The sequence below is a fragment of the Rattus norvegicus genome, chromosome 6, assembly GCF_036323735.1.
Source record: "Rattus norvegicus strain BN/NHsdMcwi chromosome 6, GRCr8, whole genome shotgun sequence".
In the NCBI taxonomy this organism is placed as follows: domain Eukaryota; kingdom Metazoa; phylum Chordata; class Mammalia; order Rodentia; family Muridae; genus Rattus; species Rattus norvegicus.
In genome coordinates this window covers 133309481-133326767 of record NC_086024.1, presented here as the reverse complement: position 1 = coordinate 133326767, position 17287 = coordinate 133309481, and the positions used below count along the sequence as shown (strand labels likewise).

At 47.4% G+C, this 17287-nt stretch overlaps 1 protein-coding gene and 1 long non-coding RNA gene across 10 annotated transcripts in view; one reads left to right on the top strand and one right to left on the bottom strand.

Annotated features, from left to right (window-relative positions):
• Nucleotides 1-17287, bottom strand: part of Evl (Enah/Vasp-like) — a 120184-nt gene that overhangs the window by 31963 nt on the left and 70934 nt on the right. For all 9 annotated transcript variants that reach the window (NM_001414900.1, NM_024147.3, XM_063262532.1 and 6 more), the window contains exons 2-3: nt 6718-6886; nt 2553-2730 (exon numbers count right to left, since the gene is read on the bottom strand). In NM_001414900.1, the coding sequence (NP_001401829.1) occupies nt 2553-2730; nt 6718-6886 (347 nt within the window). The remainder of the gene's footprint in view (nt 1-2552; nt 2731-6717; nt 6887-17287) is intronic.
• Nucleotides 1-17287, top strand: part of LOC102555052 (uncharacterized) — a 54048-nt gene that overhangs the window by 18847 nt on the left and 17914 nt on the right. Inside the window, exon 4 of the long non-coding RNA XR_010052839.1 lies at nt 126-10316. This is a non-coding gene — a long non-coding RNA (uncharacterized LOC102555052). The remainder of the gene's footprint in view (nt 1-125; nt 10317-17287) is intronic.

Here is a 17287-nt window from a genome sequence, read left to right as displayed (position 1 = left end):
TTTATCTTCTATTTTTTGCAAATCCGTGTGATTTTCAGTTGTTTGGCTAAGAGGCCTCAAACCTGGAAACACCTAGCCTGGTCCCTGACTACCAATAATAAACTTGTGACGTCATGACCCCTCAGGCTCCTTCCCCAGTTCCAATGCACAGACACCATCTGCGGCTGGACACTGCCTTTGGAAATGCCAGCTGAAGCTTTAGGGGAAGGAGGCAAAATCCCACCACCGAGGCACCTTGCTTCAAGTGCCATCCCTGCCCTGCTCTCCTGGAATAACGTTATTACAAGACGTCTGACGTCTGTGGTGAGTCTTGAGAGGATGCTGGATGTGTGTGTGTGGGGGGTGACCCTTAAGGACATCTCCCTGGCACAAGGCATCCCATACAACAGTCAGGTCACATAACCACATCAGCACAAGGCATTACAACCATTGCAGATGCAGCAACAGGCTCAAAACAAATCTGAAGCAAGGCAGCCTGTTTCTTCCCGCCATGCTCTTCTCCTCTGATGCCTATTGTCTCAGGATGAAAGGAGAAGTAATGTTCTTTCTAACCCTGTTCATTTTCCTTGCAAAGTCAAATCAACGGTTGGGACCCAATTCTTGCCACACTTCCTCCCCTGATAATTGGCTTTCCCCATTGTGAGATGACTGAGTGACGATGGATGGAATCACAGACATGGAACAGGACGGAGTCTGATCTCACATGGCTCCTAGGCCAAGCAGTTCTCCAGCCTCAGAACTGAAGCCCTCTCTATAACCAACACTTTGAAACGTCTCATAATACCCTGAAATGCAGTTCAGGAATTCTATAACTGCTCTACAGAGATGACAGAAATCTGGGTAGCACTTTAAGTGCCAAAGGGAGGCAGAAAAGTGATCTATAAGAAGTGTCCACTGTGGAGTAAAGGGTCAGACACACCTCCCCAGACTCTGAGGAAATGTGGCTGCCACAGACAGATCTGTTACAGGGGTCATCTGGATGACTAAAATATCACAGCTACAACTCTGGGGACAGGGTTTTCCAGAACAGAAAACTACTCTCAGTAAAGTTACAAACAGAATCAAGCCCAGCTTCCCTCTGATGTGTGCACATTGTTATATTTCTAGAAAATTTAGTATATTCTAGAACTGTTTAAAACATTTTTCTTAAGACAGTTAAGTTCTAGCTCAGAAAATTCAGATTCTGTTTTCTAGCCTCATGCTGCAATGTGCTTAGCAGGTGTGGCTTATACACAAAAAGTGCCTTTGTTTCCATGCCTTCTCTGTGGAATAATTTTTATTCCTGCCTTTTCAGAGTCTAGTACACCAATGGAGAAAAAAAAAAAACAAAAACAAACAAAACAACAAACCCCTGAACCTGCCTCTTGATTCCAGGACTCTAGAATTGCTGGGCTCTTCCTACTGACTCAAGTGAATTAAAGAGCGGCTCCCTGCTGCTGGAGAGGGAAACTGAGCAGGACGGAGTGAGGAAGAGCAATGGTCAACACCTTTCTCTGCCTTGGGGCTGGGCAAACCAACAGTCCAGGCAAAAGGCAGGGCACTTTCTGGAGGAGGTGTCAGCACCAAGGCAGACGGCTGACTCCAAAGCTCTCCGTGCTCTCCTGCATGGGGCCTAAATGATGGCATGAGCCGGTCTCCCTGGCCTATCTGGGTTCCAATCCTTGGTAGGATTAGTCTGCAGGGGCTGCATTGTAGGCAGAGCTCACCAAACCAAGACTTACACTTCCTCAGCCCCTGGAAGCACAGCTACAAAATCACTGGACTTCAAACCAGAAAACCCAGCCTTGACACAGTACAGATGATAACCATCTGGCTCACTTGAATGTAAAGCGACCCCACACACACTTGCATTTGTAGGCAGGGACGCTCACATTGCTCAAGGCTTCCTTGGCCGGAATGAAGCAAACCAGAGCTCAAACCAAGCAGAGTGACTCCAAGCCTGTCCATAGCCACCCACTATGCTTAAGTAAGATGTCCTCCCTCAAAGCTGCTGCAGTAAAGCCATGAGCAGATTCCTGTTCTGCTCGAGTGCCTTTGCTAGTCCCCGCCCCAAGCCTCAGCAGGACAGAGCTGCCACCTTTCCAGTTTCGTCTGCTGCAGTGCACCTGGACCCAGGCCCCGGAGGCCCCAGACACTTGTGCTTTCTGTCCTTGCCAGTGCAGTGCTGCTGTCTCCCAGCCCAGACGGGCAGCTCCCTGCTTCCTTTTGTTCCCCAAGTACTTGGCACACACTCATCCCAGCACTCGCTGCAGAACACTAGTGAGTTAGTTATTAATCTGTAAACTCTAAATTCTGAAGCACCGATCGTTAGGACGCCATTTACTTAACCACTCTGCCTAGGCAGTCTCTCGCCAGGTATATATATGTTCTGGGACATGGAAGTAGGATGGGCAACAGAAGCACAGTCACTGAGGGCCTCAGGAGCTTCCTTCCCTACACACCGCACTGCACGTTACTCCCTCTTGGCCGCTACTCTGAACCTCATCAACAGTGAAGGAGCCGGGACAGAACGAGAGAGAGCCTCAGCACCCAGGACAGATGGCCCTGCTCACCTCCTTCTTGGGAGTTCATGATGTTCAGGGCAAAGAGCATCGCGTTGGAGAATGTGGTTGCTTCTTCCTTACTCGCAAAGTTTAAGCCATAGACCTGACGGGCGTCTCGCCACTGATGGAAGGTGGGTGTTGCCTGATTGTACTTCAGCCCTTTCACAATTGAATAATTGATCACAACCTGGAGGAGAAAAGAGAGAAATACATGTAAATAAATAAAATGTAAGTGAGCTGCAGTGAACTGCCATGGGGCAAAGACACCACATCCTTTTGGCCACAGGGTGGGGGTGGGTGAGTCCCACAGAAGGGAAACGGGGATCGGACCACTGCAGACCACAATTGAATGGTTGCAAAACTTGTCATTTCATCTAACTAGTTCTGAGCTGGGGGATCAGGTAGCCAGGCTGGGTTCTGGTCCAGACCTTGTCTCTTGGCTGTGCCACTTGGGGGATCAATGCAGTTTTCCACAGCTGTTTCTCCAGCAATAATGTGGAAGATCTAATGCTGCCTTACTGACCTTGTGGGGTCCTGAAAGGTCTCCCGAAGCCTGCTTCGTCTCTGTGCTTTATCCATAGTTCCTAGATATGAAGCCCTAAGGTAACGAACAGTCTTTTGCAATTTGCTTTCCGTTTCCCACAGCCCTCAGCAGAGTGCTGAGAATTCATAACAAGTTCTAGTTTCAAGGATGACTTGTAGAAATGTAGTACACAGACATACAGTCATTACTGTCTTTGTTATTAATCAACCAATAGATAGCACACTGTGTCAGATGCAATGTCAAGCCAGGCAGGGAATGAGAAGGCAGACACTCAACAGCAAGTCTGCTGGCCTCTAGATCTTTACTCTTCTCGACACTAAAAGAGAATGGCTTTAGGCTAGTAAGTGCTGCTCCCTGAAGTCAATGGCAGTAATGACACTCTGGGCTGTAGCTGTCACTTTGTTGGGTGACCCTCCAACTATGAGTCTTCTTGCCCTTGGAGCAGGAAGAGTATGGTAATGGCTTGTTGCTCTCCTTAAGTGCTCAGACTGCTGCACTGCTGAATCAGGAAAGGTCAGAACAGCATCATCCTAGGTCCCTATCCTGCGCAAGATGGACGTGGGTCGCCCTATAGCAGACTGAAGCGAGATGAGCCATTGAACGCACATGCACTAAGTCAGGAGGAGAGATGAATCATTTCACAGTTTGATTGCCACACAGCAACAGGTAGGGACTTTGGCTAATATCTAATACAGGTTTCTGAGTAGGAGCACATTTACCTGTGTATGCTGCTAAGCAGAAGACCCAAGCTGGCGGTTGACTGGTTTAGTTTTTAGGCCACCGAGAAAGGGCTTGAGCTTTTGTGAAGTGTATGTATGAGATGGACTGCCAAGTAAGCCAGGATAAAATGGCTCTTTAAGACTGGAGTCATATACAGAACCAGAGAGCTAAGTCCCTGCTTCATTTTATCCCAGTCAACACGCAGCAGGAGTTCTGTGTTCAATCTTTAGTTTTGATGGACACCAAGAAACCAGAGCAAAAAAAAAAAAGAAGAAACAGGGCAATGCTAGGCATGGTGGCACACACCTTCAATCCCAGCACTGGGATTTCTGAATTTGACGCCAGGTTGGTCTACAAAGCAAGTCCAGGAGAGCTAGGGCTATTACACAAAGAAACTGTGTCTCAAAAAACAAATGCAGAAAAGAAATGGGAGCAAGTGAAAGGGAAAGCTGTGAGAGAGGCCTGACGTGAGGCTGCTGAGATCGAGACTCCCTGGAGACATGCTCAGAGGAAGTGAGACTTCACAGTCTGTGAGGTGAGATGCTCCCAGAGGGGACTTAACATGCAAGAATCCAGAGGGACAGAATACGCATCCCAGGCACAGAAATAGCCTGAACAGCAGAATCACTGTGAAGAACTCTGGGATCTTAGGAACTCTTTTTATGGTTGGGAAATTGGGGGCCAGGAAAAACAAGAGACAAAGTTACACAGTAAACTAATGGGAGAGCTGGAGTTAGAGGCTGAGTCTGCAGAGAGGATTACGTGCTTCTGCTCACTGCCAGCAAAGTGAGCTGACAGTGTTCTCTAGTTTCCCTTGGCCTGGCTCTGTCTGCACGGCGCCTTGTTGGAGGAAGTGTGTCACCAGAGGTGGGCTTGAGGTTTCAGAAGCTCGTCAGCCCAGTGTCACTTTTCTGCTGCTTGCCAATCTAAATGTAGAACCCTTGTTTTTTCAGCATGTCTGCCTATGTGTCACCATGATGATAATGGATTAAACCTCTGAAACTGTAAGCCGGTCCCAATTAAACATACACATTTTCCTCATCAAGAGTTACTGTGGTCACGGTGTCTGTTCACAATAGAAACCTCACTAAGACACTTATAATACTCTACAGCTGTTGGCTGCAGTTTCCGTAACAAACCAGGTCAGGCTGGTTAATGATGCTAACAGGGATCGCTGTTTTCACTCATCTCTGTCTGCTTGTTCAGGATGCTACTTGAGGCATAGTCAGCATCTGTGAGTAGGCTTTGAAATTCATCTATTTCCTGAAATCTCTAGATTGGTCCATTTCTGCCTTATATATTTGGAACATACATTATTAGATACATTCAAATTTGGGGCTGCTGTGACTTCTTTTGGTGAAGCCTCTTCTTAAAAAGGTCAGTCTCTTCTCCTTTGGAATACTTGCTGTCTGTCATGTCTAACATACATACCAGCTTTTCTAGTTAGGTTTATTTTAAAGATAATTCTTTAGTATTCAGCAGGACTGATCTAGGTACTTCCAAAGGATAAGCTTATTTTAAATGTTGCACTTTCCACATAGGAGCTGTGATCACACCGCTGACTTATTTTGGAGAGTGTGGGAGTACATGGGAGTGCCTCTCCTAAGTCTGTTGTTGTTGTTGTTACTGGTTACTTGTTTCTAAAGCCCTTGAAACACCAAATATGTCTAACACGGTTTTGAGGATTCTGAGTAAAAGTAATCTAAAGGTCTTTTACATAGAAAAAAGCTTACAGTAGAGAACGAACTTCTTGGTCCCTATGCTATTGGCTAGGATCTGAAAAACTATGTAAGTTAGTAAAGACTCTGAAACCCAAATAAGTCTCCATCTAATGACAGAATAATCTTCTCAGAGTCTTATCTAAACCCAAGCTTACCTCATGGGCTCGCAGGGAAACACACAGTATGCTGTGGTTTGTCTGTTTTCATTACTATAGCGAGGGACAAAGCAGGCTGATTTTATAAAGAGATCTATTTACCTCACAGCGCTGGAGGTCAGGAGTGACCAAAGGGTGTGATGGGCATGGAAAACTTGCCACGAGAGAAGCTATCGGTGAAGGCTGCAGCTGTGGCTCAGTGCTAGCGCACCTGCCTAGCACGCATCAGCCTTTGCTTAGCATGCAGGGGTGCTGAGACCGCCTCAGTTTCAGATTTTAAAACAATCAACCACTTAGGATACCCACTATGATTTAGAAACAGTGCCTTCATGTCAAAGGATACACCCTAGAAAGAAACTGTCACCAAGGGGAAGGAGGGCCTCTAAAGGCCACAGGAGTTCAGGGCTAGGCAGACACCTGTCCAGTGGGCAGTACCTCCAGCAGAACTCCAAGTCTTTTGTTACATGGTTAACCTGCTGCCACAGGCTTCAGAGACACCAGGAAGCCAGGTACTCTCTTAGCCAGCCTGAGCACAAGCTGTCAGAAAACACGGCTTAAGGAGAGGCGGTATATACAAAGCGTTAGTGCTGTTGTTGCTTTATGTATGGGTGTTTTGCCTGTACGTATGTCTAAACACCATGCAGTCTGTGAGTGCCATATGAGTCTGAAGAAACCAGAAGGCAGAGGTTGAGGCCAAGTGGCTTCCTCAATTGTGCACAGCTTGTGTGCTTTATCTACAGAGCCGTCTCCCTAGTCCACACCAACCATTCTTTTCAAGCCTTCTCACAGTTATTATTCTGATCTGACAGAATACTTTATCTTACTTTATATTTTATTAGCTATTGAATTCTGATGTGACGCAGTGGAGTGGAAAGGTGTGTCTTACTGTTTGCATATGACAGAGGAAATGATTCTGAGAAAAGATAGTTAGCTTTCGGTCTCATACTTTGGCCTAAGGCTGTAGAGTCAGATCTGAACCTGTGCATGCACTGGTAGGCCTGCGCTCAAGGGCGGATGCTGACTGCAAACGTTACCTGCTGATCCTGTAGCTTGACCCCTACAACCCTGAAAGTGTTGCTGGCAGTGTTGTGGTAGATGTTGATCCGGCTGAATCCCTGCTGGCCAGGCTTGATTGGTACCCATTTCTTACTGGTGTCATCGTAGACCATCACGGAGGCCCGTGCTTGGCAGATACTCTGTTCGCTGCAGAAAGAGCAAGAAAATACCGTGTCACACTTGGCCAAGGTGGACAGATCTTGGCCCTATCCTGGAACAAAGGTCAAAGGCAACACGAACTTGCTGCCAGAGCTTCCACCTGTCCACAGTAGTGCTGCTCTGTGAAGTGATGAGTTTGCCCCCAAAAAGACCAAGCAGAGTGAATGAGGATCTGCCCAAACCCAAGCTTGGGAGGCTCATCGCCTTCCTTTGCAGGAGGTGTGCTTGAAGGAAAAGGAATTACGAGTTGACTCTTAGAAACCCTGCGTTACATAATACAATATACCTACGCACTGCTGCCTCACACATGGCTTTAAGTAGCCACTAATTACCCACATTTGATGAGGAAATTGTGGCTGAGACTCTGGGGGGAGTCACCTGAGTTTACAAGGTACCCAGGGGTGGGATCTCAGACTTTGAGCCACTTCTACCTCCACACCATACCACACAGAGGCTTTCTTTGCAGCATCCAACTAAATGTTCACTTTGTATCCAGTGCCAAGGCAGGACAGCATGGGAAATGCCAGGTAGACAATGAGGAGGTGAGGTGACCTAGAGAACTGAGCAATGGTTGCTCGCACACTGGTTCTAGGCACAGACACCAGGCAAAGCAAGGTCACATGTTTAGAATATGTCAGAAAACCAAGGACTCAGCAGGAGCCTCCCTCTGCAGAGGTCAATGTCACCACTAAAGGCATGCACCACACTGGCCAGCTATTTCATTTTCAGAGCCCAGAATCTTGAATTCAGTCTTGGTGTAAGGATTCCCAAACAGAAAAGGTAAGGCGAGGCTGGCAACAGCAGAGTGACAGTGCTTAGAAAGGAGGCCACACTGGACCAGAGTGGACCACATGGTGGACGAAGACAAAGTCTCACCCATGTAGAGAAACAGTGAAGAAGCAAAGTGACAGTGTTGAGTAATGAGAGCCAGCAGACTAAGCAAGCAAGGAATGTCACACTGTGGTTATTTATCATAAGGATGTCACACTGTGGTCATTTATTATAAGGATGTCACACTGTGGTCATTTATTATAAGGAGGGCAGGGAACCAAAATATTTGGAAACAGCCTTTAAAGGGTTAGTCAGTCCTCTTGGAAAGGAATGTGGCCAATTCATCTTGCAGATTGAGGGCTGAGCTCAGGACCTCCTCTGTGGCTCAGATCTTGTGGTCCACAGATGCCGGTGGGCCAAAGGACAGATGGATGGGATAGGGCAGTGGCTGCTGCAGGGAGCTTACAGACAGGAGTCAGACAACGGACCACACACACCTCACCTGGCCAGGAGAACTCTGGGGAATGGGGATCTTAGCAGGAAAATGATTTGGGATTAAAGATGATGGTCTTCAATTCCTAGACAAAGCAGATGCAGGAGGTAGGGAGAGGAGACAGGCAGCCCAGACAGGAGCAGAGACAAGAACCACACAGTATGCGGAGAGCTGCAGGCCACCCAAAGTAGGGGCAATGTGTCTGGGGTAGCACATGTTATTCAGAGGTTGTAAGAAGGGGGATAAAAGAAATACATTTTAGGTATTGTAATGATAGCCCCCTCCCCCACTGTTGTTTTTAACACTGTGGGTTCAAATTAACCTGTGGTTAACCAAAACCCTGTTTTCTTTCCCATTTGAACAGGTTTTTGTTTTTTGTTTTTTGTTTGTTCTTTCACTGCTGTGACTAGTGAGCCTGAGTGGAAGAAGACATTTCCTTTTACCATCTATATTGCCAGTGCGGGAGGAGGAGTGAGACCTTGACTAGGTAGCTGGTACCACTGCTGCGATCTAGCTGTTCAGCTACCCTGCTCAGGCCCAATATGGTGGCTTTACAGTTTCTGTCAGGCAAAACAGCCAAGCCATTCTGGTTTGAAGGTTTGTTTCATCTTGTCATCAAGCCCATGTGACTCAGGGGCTTCCCAGGAGGTAGGACATTTCCTATGGAAACTGGAACAATCGAGACACACCAGCGTGAGGTGTCACCCTAATGGCAGCTTGTGCTTTAGAAATGTGACCTTTCACTCAGAGGACACACCTGATACACACTGGTGGGCGGGTCCTCACTCCCAGTTGTTCCCCTCCAGCTCCTTTCTTCCAGGGGGCTGATGGCCTACTCTCCCTCTCCACCTAGGCCACTACTCTCAGCTCCCAGCAGAGCTGGCTTCTGTTCCCGAGGCTGCATGGAACACCCCCAGTCCCCAGAATCACTCAGCTACACCTGAAGACTCGAATGCTGCTGTCTTGCTTTGAAACCTGCCCTGACTGACTCCTGGTCCTTTGTGACCGACAGTTCTGGCGATTCTGTTTTTAAGCCTCCTACATAGTTTTGAGTGGACTACATTTCTCTTTTATCAGGTTATTAGCTGGGGCCAAGGGAATGCTTGAAGTGTCTAGGAGCCTCTGCAATCATTTGTAAAGGGAACTGTGTGAACTATGCCTTGGCTGTGCCCTCAAATGTCCCTTTTCAAGCTGATTTTAAAGCTTACCTTAAATCTTATTGTTTCTGGCTCCTTCTCTCACTCCAAACACATAGCTCTCGAGACTGTCTGCATTGTAAGAACTAGCAAGGTACTTATCACAAAACAAGTCCCCAGATGATCTTATGTGGATCTCCTTGGTGAGAATTTCAGGTGGGCCTTCACCTCTACATGATTATAGATTCTGGTGCCAACAGTCCTAGAAGGGCTCTCCTCATGGTTCTCACCATGGCCAAGGTTCACGGTGATTACTGGTATGTCCAGAGACCCCGGGTAATGAAGTTCTCATCCTGACACTATATTTCAGACTACTGGCTACACTTCAGGTATGTCAAAATCAACAGGCTCAAACAAAACCTTTACAATGTTTCCTACAATAGGAAGTGCCAGCCATCCCTCCTCCAGGCTGTGCTTGATTTGTGAGTCGTTTCAGATGCTCGTCTCTTCAAGACCTGCCCTCTGTGGCCACTAGGCCAGCTGTTCTATTTCTTAAACATATTGTAGGTCTCCTGCTCTCCGCCCTCCTGGCTTGCTGGTGTTTGAAGCCATCATCATCTACACCTCATCTACAACATCGTAATAGCTTCCTGGCTACTTTCCTATCTCTGGGTTCCAGTCTCTGGAGTCTCAATGTACCTCTGATGAGGTCAGAGGAAGAACTTCCAAGGCAGGTGGGCCTGCCTCTTCAAGCCTCACTGGGACCTGACTACTCCACAGAGGCTTTTATGACCTCAGACAAAGTGCTTGTCTGTGGCTTGATCTTAACTGTTGCTCTCCTTCCTTTCCTCACTTCCCTGGTGCTTTACCTGGGGGATTAAGATGTATGCCTTGTCAGCATGGAAGGCACGGCCTGGGCTCCTGGGAGACCCTCAGAACTCTTCAATTCCATCCTCCAAACAAGTCCTCAGCTGGGTCCCTCCCCGATGTAGTCTGGTGGAAATATGGCTCCTAACAGGTACTGTTTCTGTGGCCTCGATAGCTCAGTTTATTCTTTCCAGCTGAACTGACAAGCACTAATCTGTAATAAACTTAGATACCTTTCTTTTCAGACAGGGTCTTGATGTGTACCTCTGGCTGGCCTGGAACTCACTATATAGACCATGTTGGCCTTGAACTCTAGAGCTACTCTGGCCTCTGCCTGCTGAGGGCTGGGATTAAAGATGTGTGCCCCCACGCGTGGGGTATGAAAGCCTTAAGTTGAAGTGTGAGATGATCCTTCTCTGAGCTCTCTAGCACATCCTGAACCTACCTAAGTGTTTCTCTTAAAGCTACTCTAACAGCTGTCTCATTTTAGGTCCCTCTGTTGGGCGATGCCTCTAGACAGGTGCTGATCGAAAAGACAGACCACTGTTCCATTCCCACCTTGGAAGGTCCAGGATGACAGGATGGATTCTTGGGCTTTGCCCAGTAATTTCCTTTCTCACTATCCTGGAATTGACATTGCCCTGCCTAGCACACCAGTGAGACTAGGCTGTGTCTGGTGGTAAAGTGGGGCTTGGTAGAAGCTTCCCACAACATTTGGGACTTTTAAATGACTTCACTGTTACTCAGGTAATTAGGAAGACTATTGCCTAAGATGTGTTCCTCTCACATCCAGAGGTGTGACTCAAAGCTCAGGTGGAGGGCCACTGCTTTGGGAAAACTGTCTACTCCTCACCTGACAATTGCCAAGAGTAAGGCATGCTCCCTTGAACATGTATCTGTCCTGAGGATTATGACCCGGAAAAGAAAGTCTTCCCAGATAAACCAGCCCTGTGGTGACCAACAGACATATACTGGTGACGCTCATGGCCCCTGGAGGTGGTTCTGCATTTAGCCCCACTGCAAGGTTATGTGTGCTTCTGATACTTAAAGGTTCCTAACAGGTTCTGTTTTCATCAAAGCTATTTCGAGCTTATGTGCCCTGAGACTGTAGTTTCTGGAGGTCAGGACTTGTCTGAACACTCCATATTCACCTGACGTGCCCCAGTGCCTTCAACTCAGCAGCCTGGAATCAGTGAGTGCTGAGGGGGCGGGGTGGTGATCCATGTCCTGAGTCAAGAAGTTGGAACCAGACTCCAGGGCAGTATATAAAGCCCCAACAACTTGCTTGCTTTTGACATATAGCACCAAAGGTGACTCCTAAAGTCACTAAATAATGGGCTGTGACCAGGCTTCCTGACTTCCGGCCCCTCAGATCTAATTTGAAGATAGTTCCCCAAGGACAAACTTGAGGGTCACTGGACCTCTTTATTTGTTCCTTTCCCCAATGCGGGCACAATGAACAAATCTCCTTTGTTTTTCACTACTATCTCTTTAACTGACATACTCAGGTGAACCTAGCTTATCAGAGGACCCAAAGGTCTCTAGAACCAGCAGAGTAAAAGGGGGGCCATTTTAATACTGCCCAAGGAATCTCAGGGGCTGCTGTGAGGCAGAAGCAAAACCTTTCAAGAAGAGAGAGTGAGCCAACCAAGGAGGGAAGAGGGGCCCTCCTTGGGCACGCACAGCCCCTTCTCACTAGGGCTCACTGCTTTCCAAATCTCCTACAGGAATGAGGAAATCTGTACTACGCTATATGTCACAGTTTAGCAACTGAGAAACACCTGGGGTCAGGTAACTGACAAACATACTGTAGTGGTTGTTTTCCAGGAGGGAGGTGGGCAAGCATTCTCCTGCAGCAAGCCTAAGTCTATGCTGATGTGGAAGAGTCCCTATGCTCACTACTGACCCACTGTTACCATGTGATGTGCTGTTCTGCTTTACTTAGCAAAGGGAAAACTCCCCAACTCCAACTTCTCCTTGTCATTTTTAAACTGATTTGTAAACTGTCAAACCTACAGAGACATGCAGTACCCACCCCTGTTCCTCTCATTTAAACTACCCAGAGCTAACAGTCTGGCATGTGTGATTCATTTTGTATGCATGAATGTTTTCTTTCATTTTCAAAGATGTTTTTAAATATTGATCATCTTATGTGCATGAGTATTTTGTCTGGATTGGATGCATGTGTACTATATGCATGCCTGGTGCCAGAGAAGGCCAGAAGACAGCACCAGATCCCCAGAACTGCACTTAGACAACTGGGAGTTGCCATGTGTTGGTAGGAATTGAACCCCAGTCCTTTGCAAGAACAAGTGCTCTTAACCACTGAGCCAGCTCTCCAGCCCATGATGTATTTTCTTGAATTATATGAAACTTGCAGACATGATAGTTCAAACCTAGGTTCTAAGCATACATTTCTTTAAAACAGATATACTAGCTAGGATGTACTCAGTGGCAAAGCACTTATGTATAATATATGAGGCCCTAGATTTGATTCCCAGCACAATAAAGCAGATGTTCTGACATATAAATTTGGCAATTTTGGACCCAGGACCTACTCATAGATCCTGACACGTGGCTGCTGGCTGTGCTGTGTGCTTGCTCTAAGCTAGGGTGGTAGGCTATTTCTTTTTCACTAATAATGAGTTATGTTTGTGAAGAACTTGGACCCAGTCGTGTAGGTTGCCCCTGTTCTTGTCTCTACCTGGTACAGGTTAGGATGGCGGCCTCCATCCCCGAGCCCAAGTGCGCATAATGCTAGACTGTCTTCTGTTTCAAGCATGTCCTCACAAGAGATGGCAGGATCTTGGTCTTATCTCAGTGGTTTTTTTTAAGCTTCCTCATGTGTGCCGTGAATGGTTCCACCACGATGTGCAACTCTGTAGAATCCCAAAGTAAGGGAAGAACCTAATCTTGGACTATGACCTACATATATTTTTTTTCAATTTAATTACATCAAGTAATTTGAGTAATGTAGTGGTGAGCAATTAACAGTACTGGAAGTTAAAGTATGTTTCAATAACAGTACGTCAAGTATTTCTGGAAAGTTCTACTGTGAACTTATGAGGCGAGAGTAATAAAATCTTGGTATCATCATAAATGCAGTTTTGACCCGGCCCTAAAAAGGTCAATCTCCTTGCCACATTTAGTGTTCACTAACCTACAGAAATAAAACAAGGAACTGGATATCTACACAGTACTGTGCAAATACAAAGTGCTATTGCCTAAGTAACCTTTATCACAAATAAAGGCTTTGGGCAAACTCAGCCTAAATTATATGTTAAACCCAGGCCTCCTCTTTCCATCCAGACTGTTGAAGGCTCACACTGGGAGGTCACAGGCAATCTAGATGTTTGCTTTTTTTATCCTGAGGCCACCATCCTAAATGTGTATAGTGTCCTCACTTCTTTCTGAAGATTTGAGGAATCTCAAAAAAATACCCCAGCTGTTAAGGAGTTCATCCATTCTTACACTCACAGCACTTTCTATATCACGTCAAAGCCAGCAGCTTAGCCCATTCCAGGAGAGCCATCTAACAGGCCATGTGGACAGCAGGCCACCTACGCCTCAAAAGCACTCAGAAAGTCTGAGTGATCCAAGCAAGCCGTGCTGCTGAGTCTCTGGCTTTGGGGTGGTGTTCAGCTTTGAGGGTACATTAGTGGCCTGGGAATGAGAATGGCTCATCTCAACTAACATCCCAATCCTTAGCATGTCCCTTTGGCTCAGATCAACCAACATCTAAGTAAGTGCACGGTTTATTAGGCACAGGGACAGGCAGACCTGAGCAACAGACATCTTGCTCTGGAGCAGCTCTAGGCTGGTGGGCAGCTCTTGCCAGAGAGGTGCAAGACTTGCTAAGGAGGGCAGAGCTAGTGACAGTGTGCAAGGACGGATATTGCAAACACTGCAGAAGGCCTTGGTTCTTACAATTTGGTGTAGGTTCCTTTGAGGAATCACAACTGAGAGGACAGACATGGCATATGAGACCTGGCTCTAATCTCAGCTGTAACAAGGGACCAGCAGTGTGACGTGAACAAGCACCTTAACAGTGCTGTCTTGACGGGGAGAAGTACCAGCACCTCACAAGGGGACTACAGCCAAGGTGCGCAGCCCGACTACGAGAACACTTGTCACCAGCACCTTCACAAGGGCAGCTGTTGGGCATCTCTTCCCAGTGACCCAGTTACCGGAGTAGCCACTGGGCTTGACCAGTTCACCCCCATTTCCTCCTTGGTGCCTGAGGAATGATGTCCTGTTGCGAGTGACCAGGAGCTTCAGGCCATTAGACCACTGGGGACAAAAGATGGCAAACACTTCAGAAGCTCTCTTGGGCAAGGCATGGCTTCAGGTCTTGGGGAATCACTCCCAGAAGAGTAACTATGAGGTCTTCGAGGCTTGCTCTTGGTCACAAGCTTCTGGGACAGATGACCCTGAATGAGATCCCAAGGGACTCTCTATGACTGTGGGTGCCTCAGAATGTGCAAGATTTCACACATCTTCACATATCTGTAGGCCCTGAGAGCAATAGACTTGTCTGCAGGCAGCCAGGATCAACTGCACAGGGGCCACTGTTTCTTCCCCACTTGGCGTAACCACAATGCCTGACACTATAGGAAGCTCTGAGCAGCAGCAACGGTAGCCAAGCATCTCCAAGCACAGAGTCTCAAAGAGAAATCCAACCTAGAGATTGAGTGTGTGAGTTCCAAGGCATGGTCTTAGGCTTTGGGGAGACTAGGGAACTAAAGGACCCAGTCCCTGCTGTCTTGGAACTGGTTCTCTAATGGAGTGAAGAGGAAAAACAGTAAACAAAACCTGAATGAGTTGTATATTGTGTCAGGTGGTAATGAGTGCTTGAGAGAAAAACCGCAATCATGGTAGACGCTGGGAAAGTGGGACGGGCTGAGGTGAACTGGCTCATACTGGAAGGAGCGATGCACTCATTCAGTGTATTCCCTGTGCTGCACTGTGATATTGGCCAATTCCTGCTTGTCGGCCTTTCGCAAGAAACATTTTTGGGGATGTATGCTGTACAGGGTTCAAAGCCTACAGCTCCTTCTAGTTCTGCCTGTGTCAAGTCCTGTTCCCCAGGAACCACCACCTACCTATATCACACCAGACCCTGTGCTCCCTTCCCACCCACACCAGTGTACTAGGAAGTCCTTCAGGCTATCCCTCCCATGCCCTTACTGTGTCTGGCTACCTCTCTCCTCCTTGCCCCAGAATTCCACCTCCAGTCTACTGCCTCTGAGCAGGCTAGCTGAGACAGCTTCTGAAAAAGCCTTTCTGCCTCCATTCCTGTGTAGGTGCCAACTCTCACCACAGTGGCCAGTGGGAATGTGTTCAGTGTGCTCAGGCTTCATCCAGTTAGCTCCTTCCCTCCAAAGCTGCGCACAACTTGAAAAGTAAAATCAACCTTTTTGTGAACACTGACAGGCTTCGTGTACTATGTCCTTGGCCCTCATTCTCTTCCATTTCCCAGTCACATGACATGGTCCTCCCTACTCTCCTTCTGGCTCTCCAGTGTACCAAACTGCTCTCACCTCAGGGCACTTGTTGTCTCTCTCTGCCACATGAGTTTCCATTTCTAAATTTTGTCTGTCCTTTGTAAACATCAAGGTTTTAGAGAAAATGTTCCCACTAAGCACAGACGATGGTTCACCATTCTCTCCTCATCGCTCCAGCTGTTCTTTCTCTAGTTTGCGTTGGTAATTTCTCAGCTGCGGCCTGCCCTTCCCCTGCCCCTAGAAGTGTGTCTCCGGCAGCCATGGCAGCCCCGGCTGACTGAGCACTTGGAAGCCCTTTGAAAGAAATCCTTCCTGTGCTTCAGGATCCCTAAGAGGCCACGTTCACCTGAGCCCCAGCTTCTCAACCACAGATGCTCGTCTTGCTATGCTGTTAGGGTTAGGGCTTTTGTCTTGTTTTTGAGAGAGGATTTCACTAAATTGCTCCATCTGTGGACCAGGTTGGTCTCAGGCTCACAGCAATCTTCTTACATCAGCCTTCCAAGTGCTGGGATTATGGCGATGCGATTTCCCCACGTACTGTCTGTTGCACAGTCCTATACAGAGTGTCTCCTCACCCCTGCATAGATCTTATTCCTCTACAGCCTGAGGCTGGAGGTCAGTTCTTCCTTCAAGACAGCACAGAGTTCCGGAAACCCATATTTCAGGCTTGGCTCTCCCATCGCCTAGTTATGCTTCTGGTCAAGCCCTTTCTCCTCTTGCTTTACTTCTCAGTGACACAGAAATGTGTTTGTGAATAATACTTGCAAAGGAGTCCGGGAATGCTGTCCCCGAGTCTGTGACCCTGGTGTGTGGACAACTTCTAGGTTCAGGGTACAGCAAATATTAAGAGGAGCTTCCCCTAATTTCTTTAGGATCCCTTAGAAAGAATTCAATTGTCATGAGTCCCTATAAGGACATGCTCTGTGCCATAGGAGGAACACACACAGGCCGCATGTCACTCAGACAAGCACATTCCTCTCTCTAGATGGACTGTCTACATGGACAGAATCTTTGCATTTCTCTGGGCACAGGGGTGCTTGCTTGTCCTCCACGTGATGCTCTCATGTGCAAGCCATATTTAGGGCATTTTCTTTTCACTCCATCATCAACCCATTTCAGAGGCCCAGTTGCTGAGGCTACAGTCAGGGAGAGTGCTGTGAGACAGTGTCCTGTGTAGTGACAAGAGTACAAGAAAATTCAGTTCCTTGTCTCTGAGAAGGTGCTCACAAAAGGTTTACTGGTCCAGAAGTGAAGCCCTCTGTAGCCCTACCATGATTGTCATGGAAAATGGGGCCTCTAGATGCTATCATATCTCACAGGGACAGTGACAGTGTCAGGGCATGAGCCTGTTTGCTCAGACAAGCACACACAACCTTGATAGGAAGGGAGACAAAATTCCCTGGTTTTCTTCTTACGTTGGCTACTAGCTTACTGCAGCCAAATCTTGTCCATCTCTACTCTCTAGTTTAGAGCTAAAACTGGGACTTCAAAATCTGTCACTAACAATACTATGATACAAGGGGCTTTTCCTCAGCGTGAGTAAGACCGTGCATAAGGAGCACAGAGCAGTTACTGTGCTGGGGTAGAAAGTTAAAGGCCTAACTAAGCCCCACCGCCC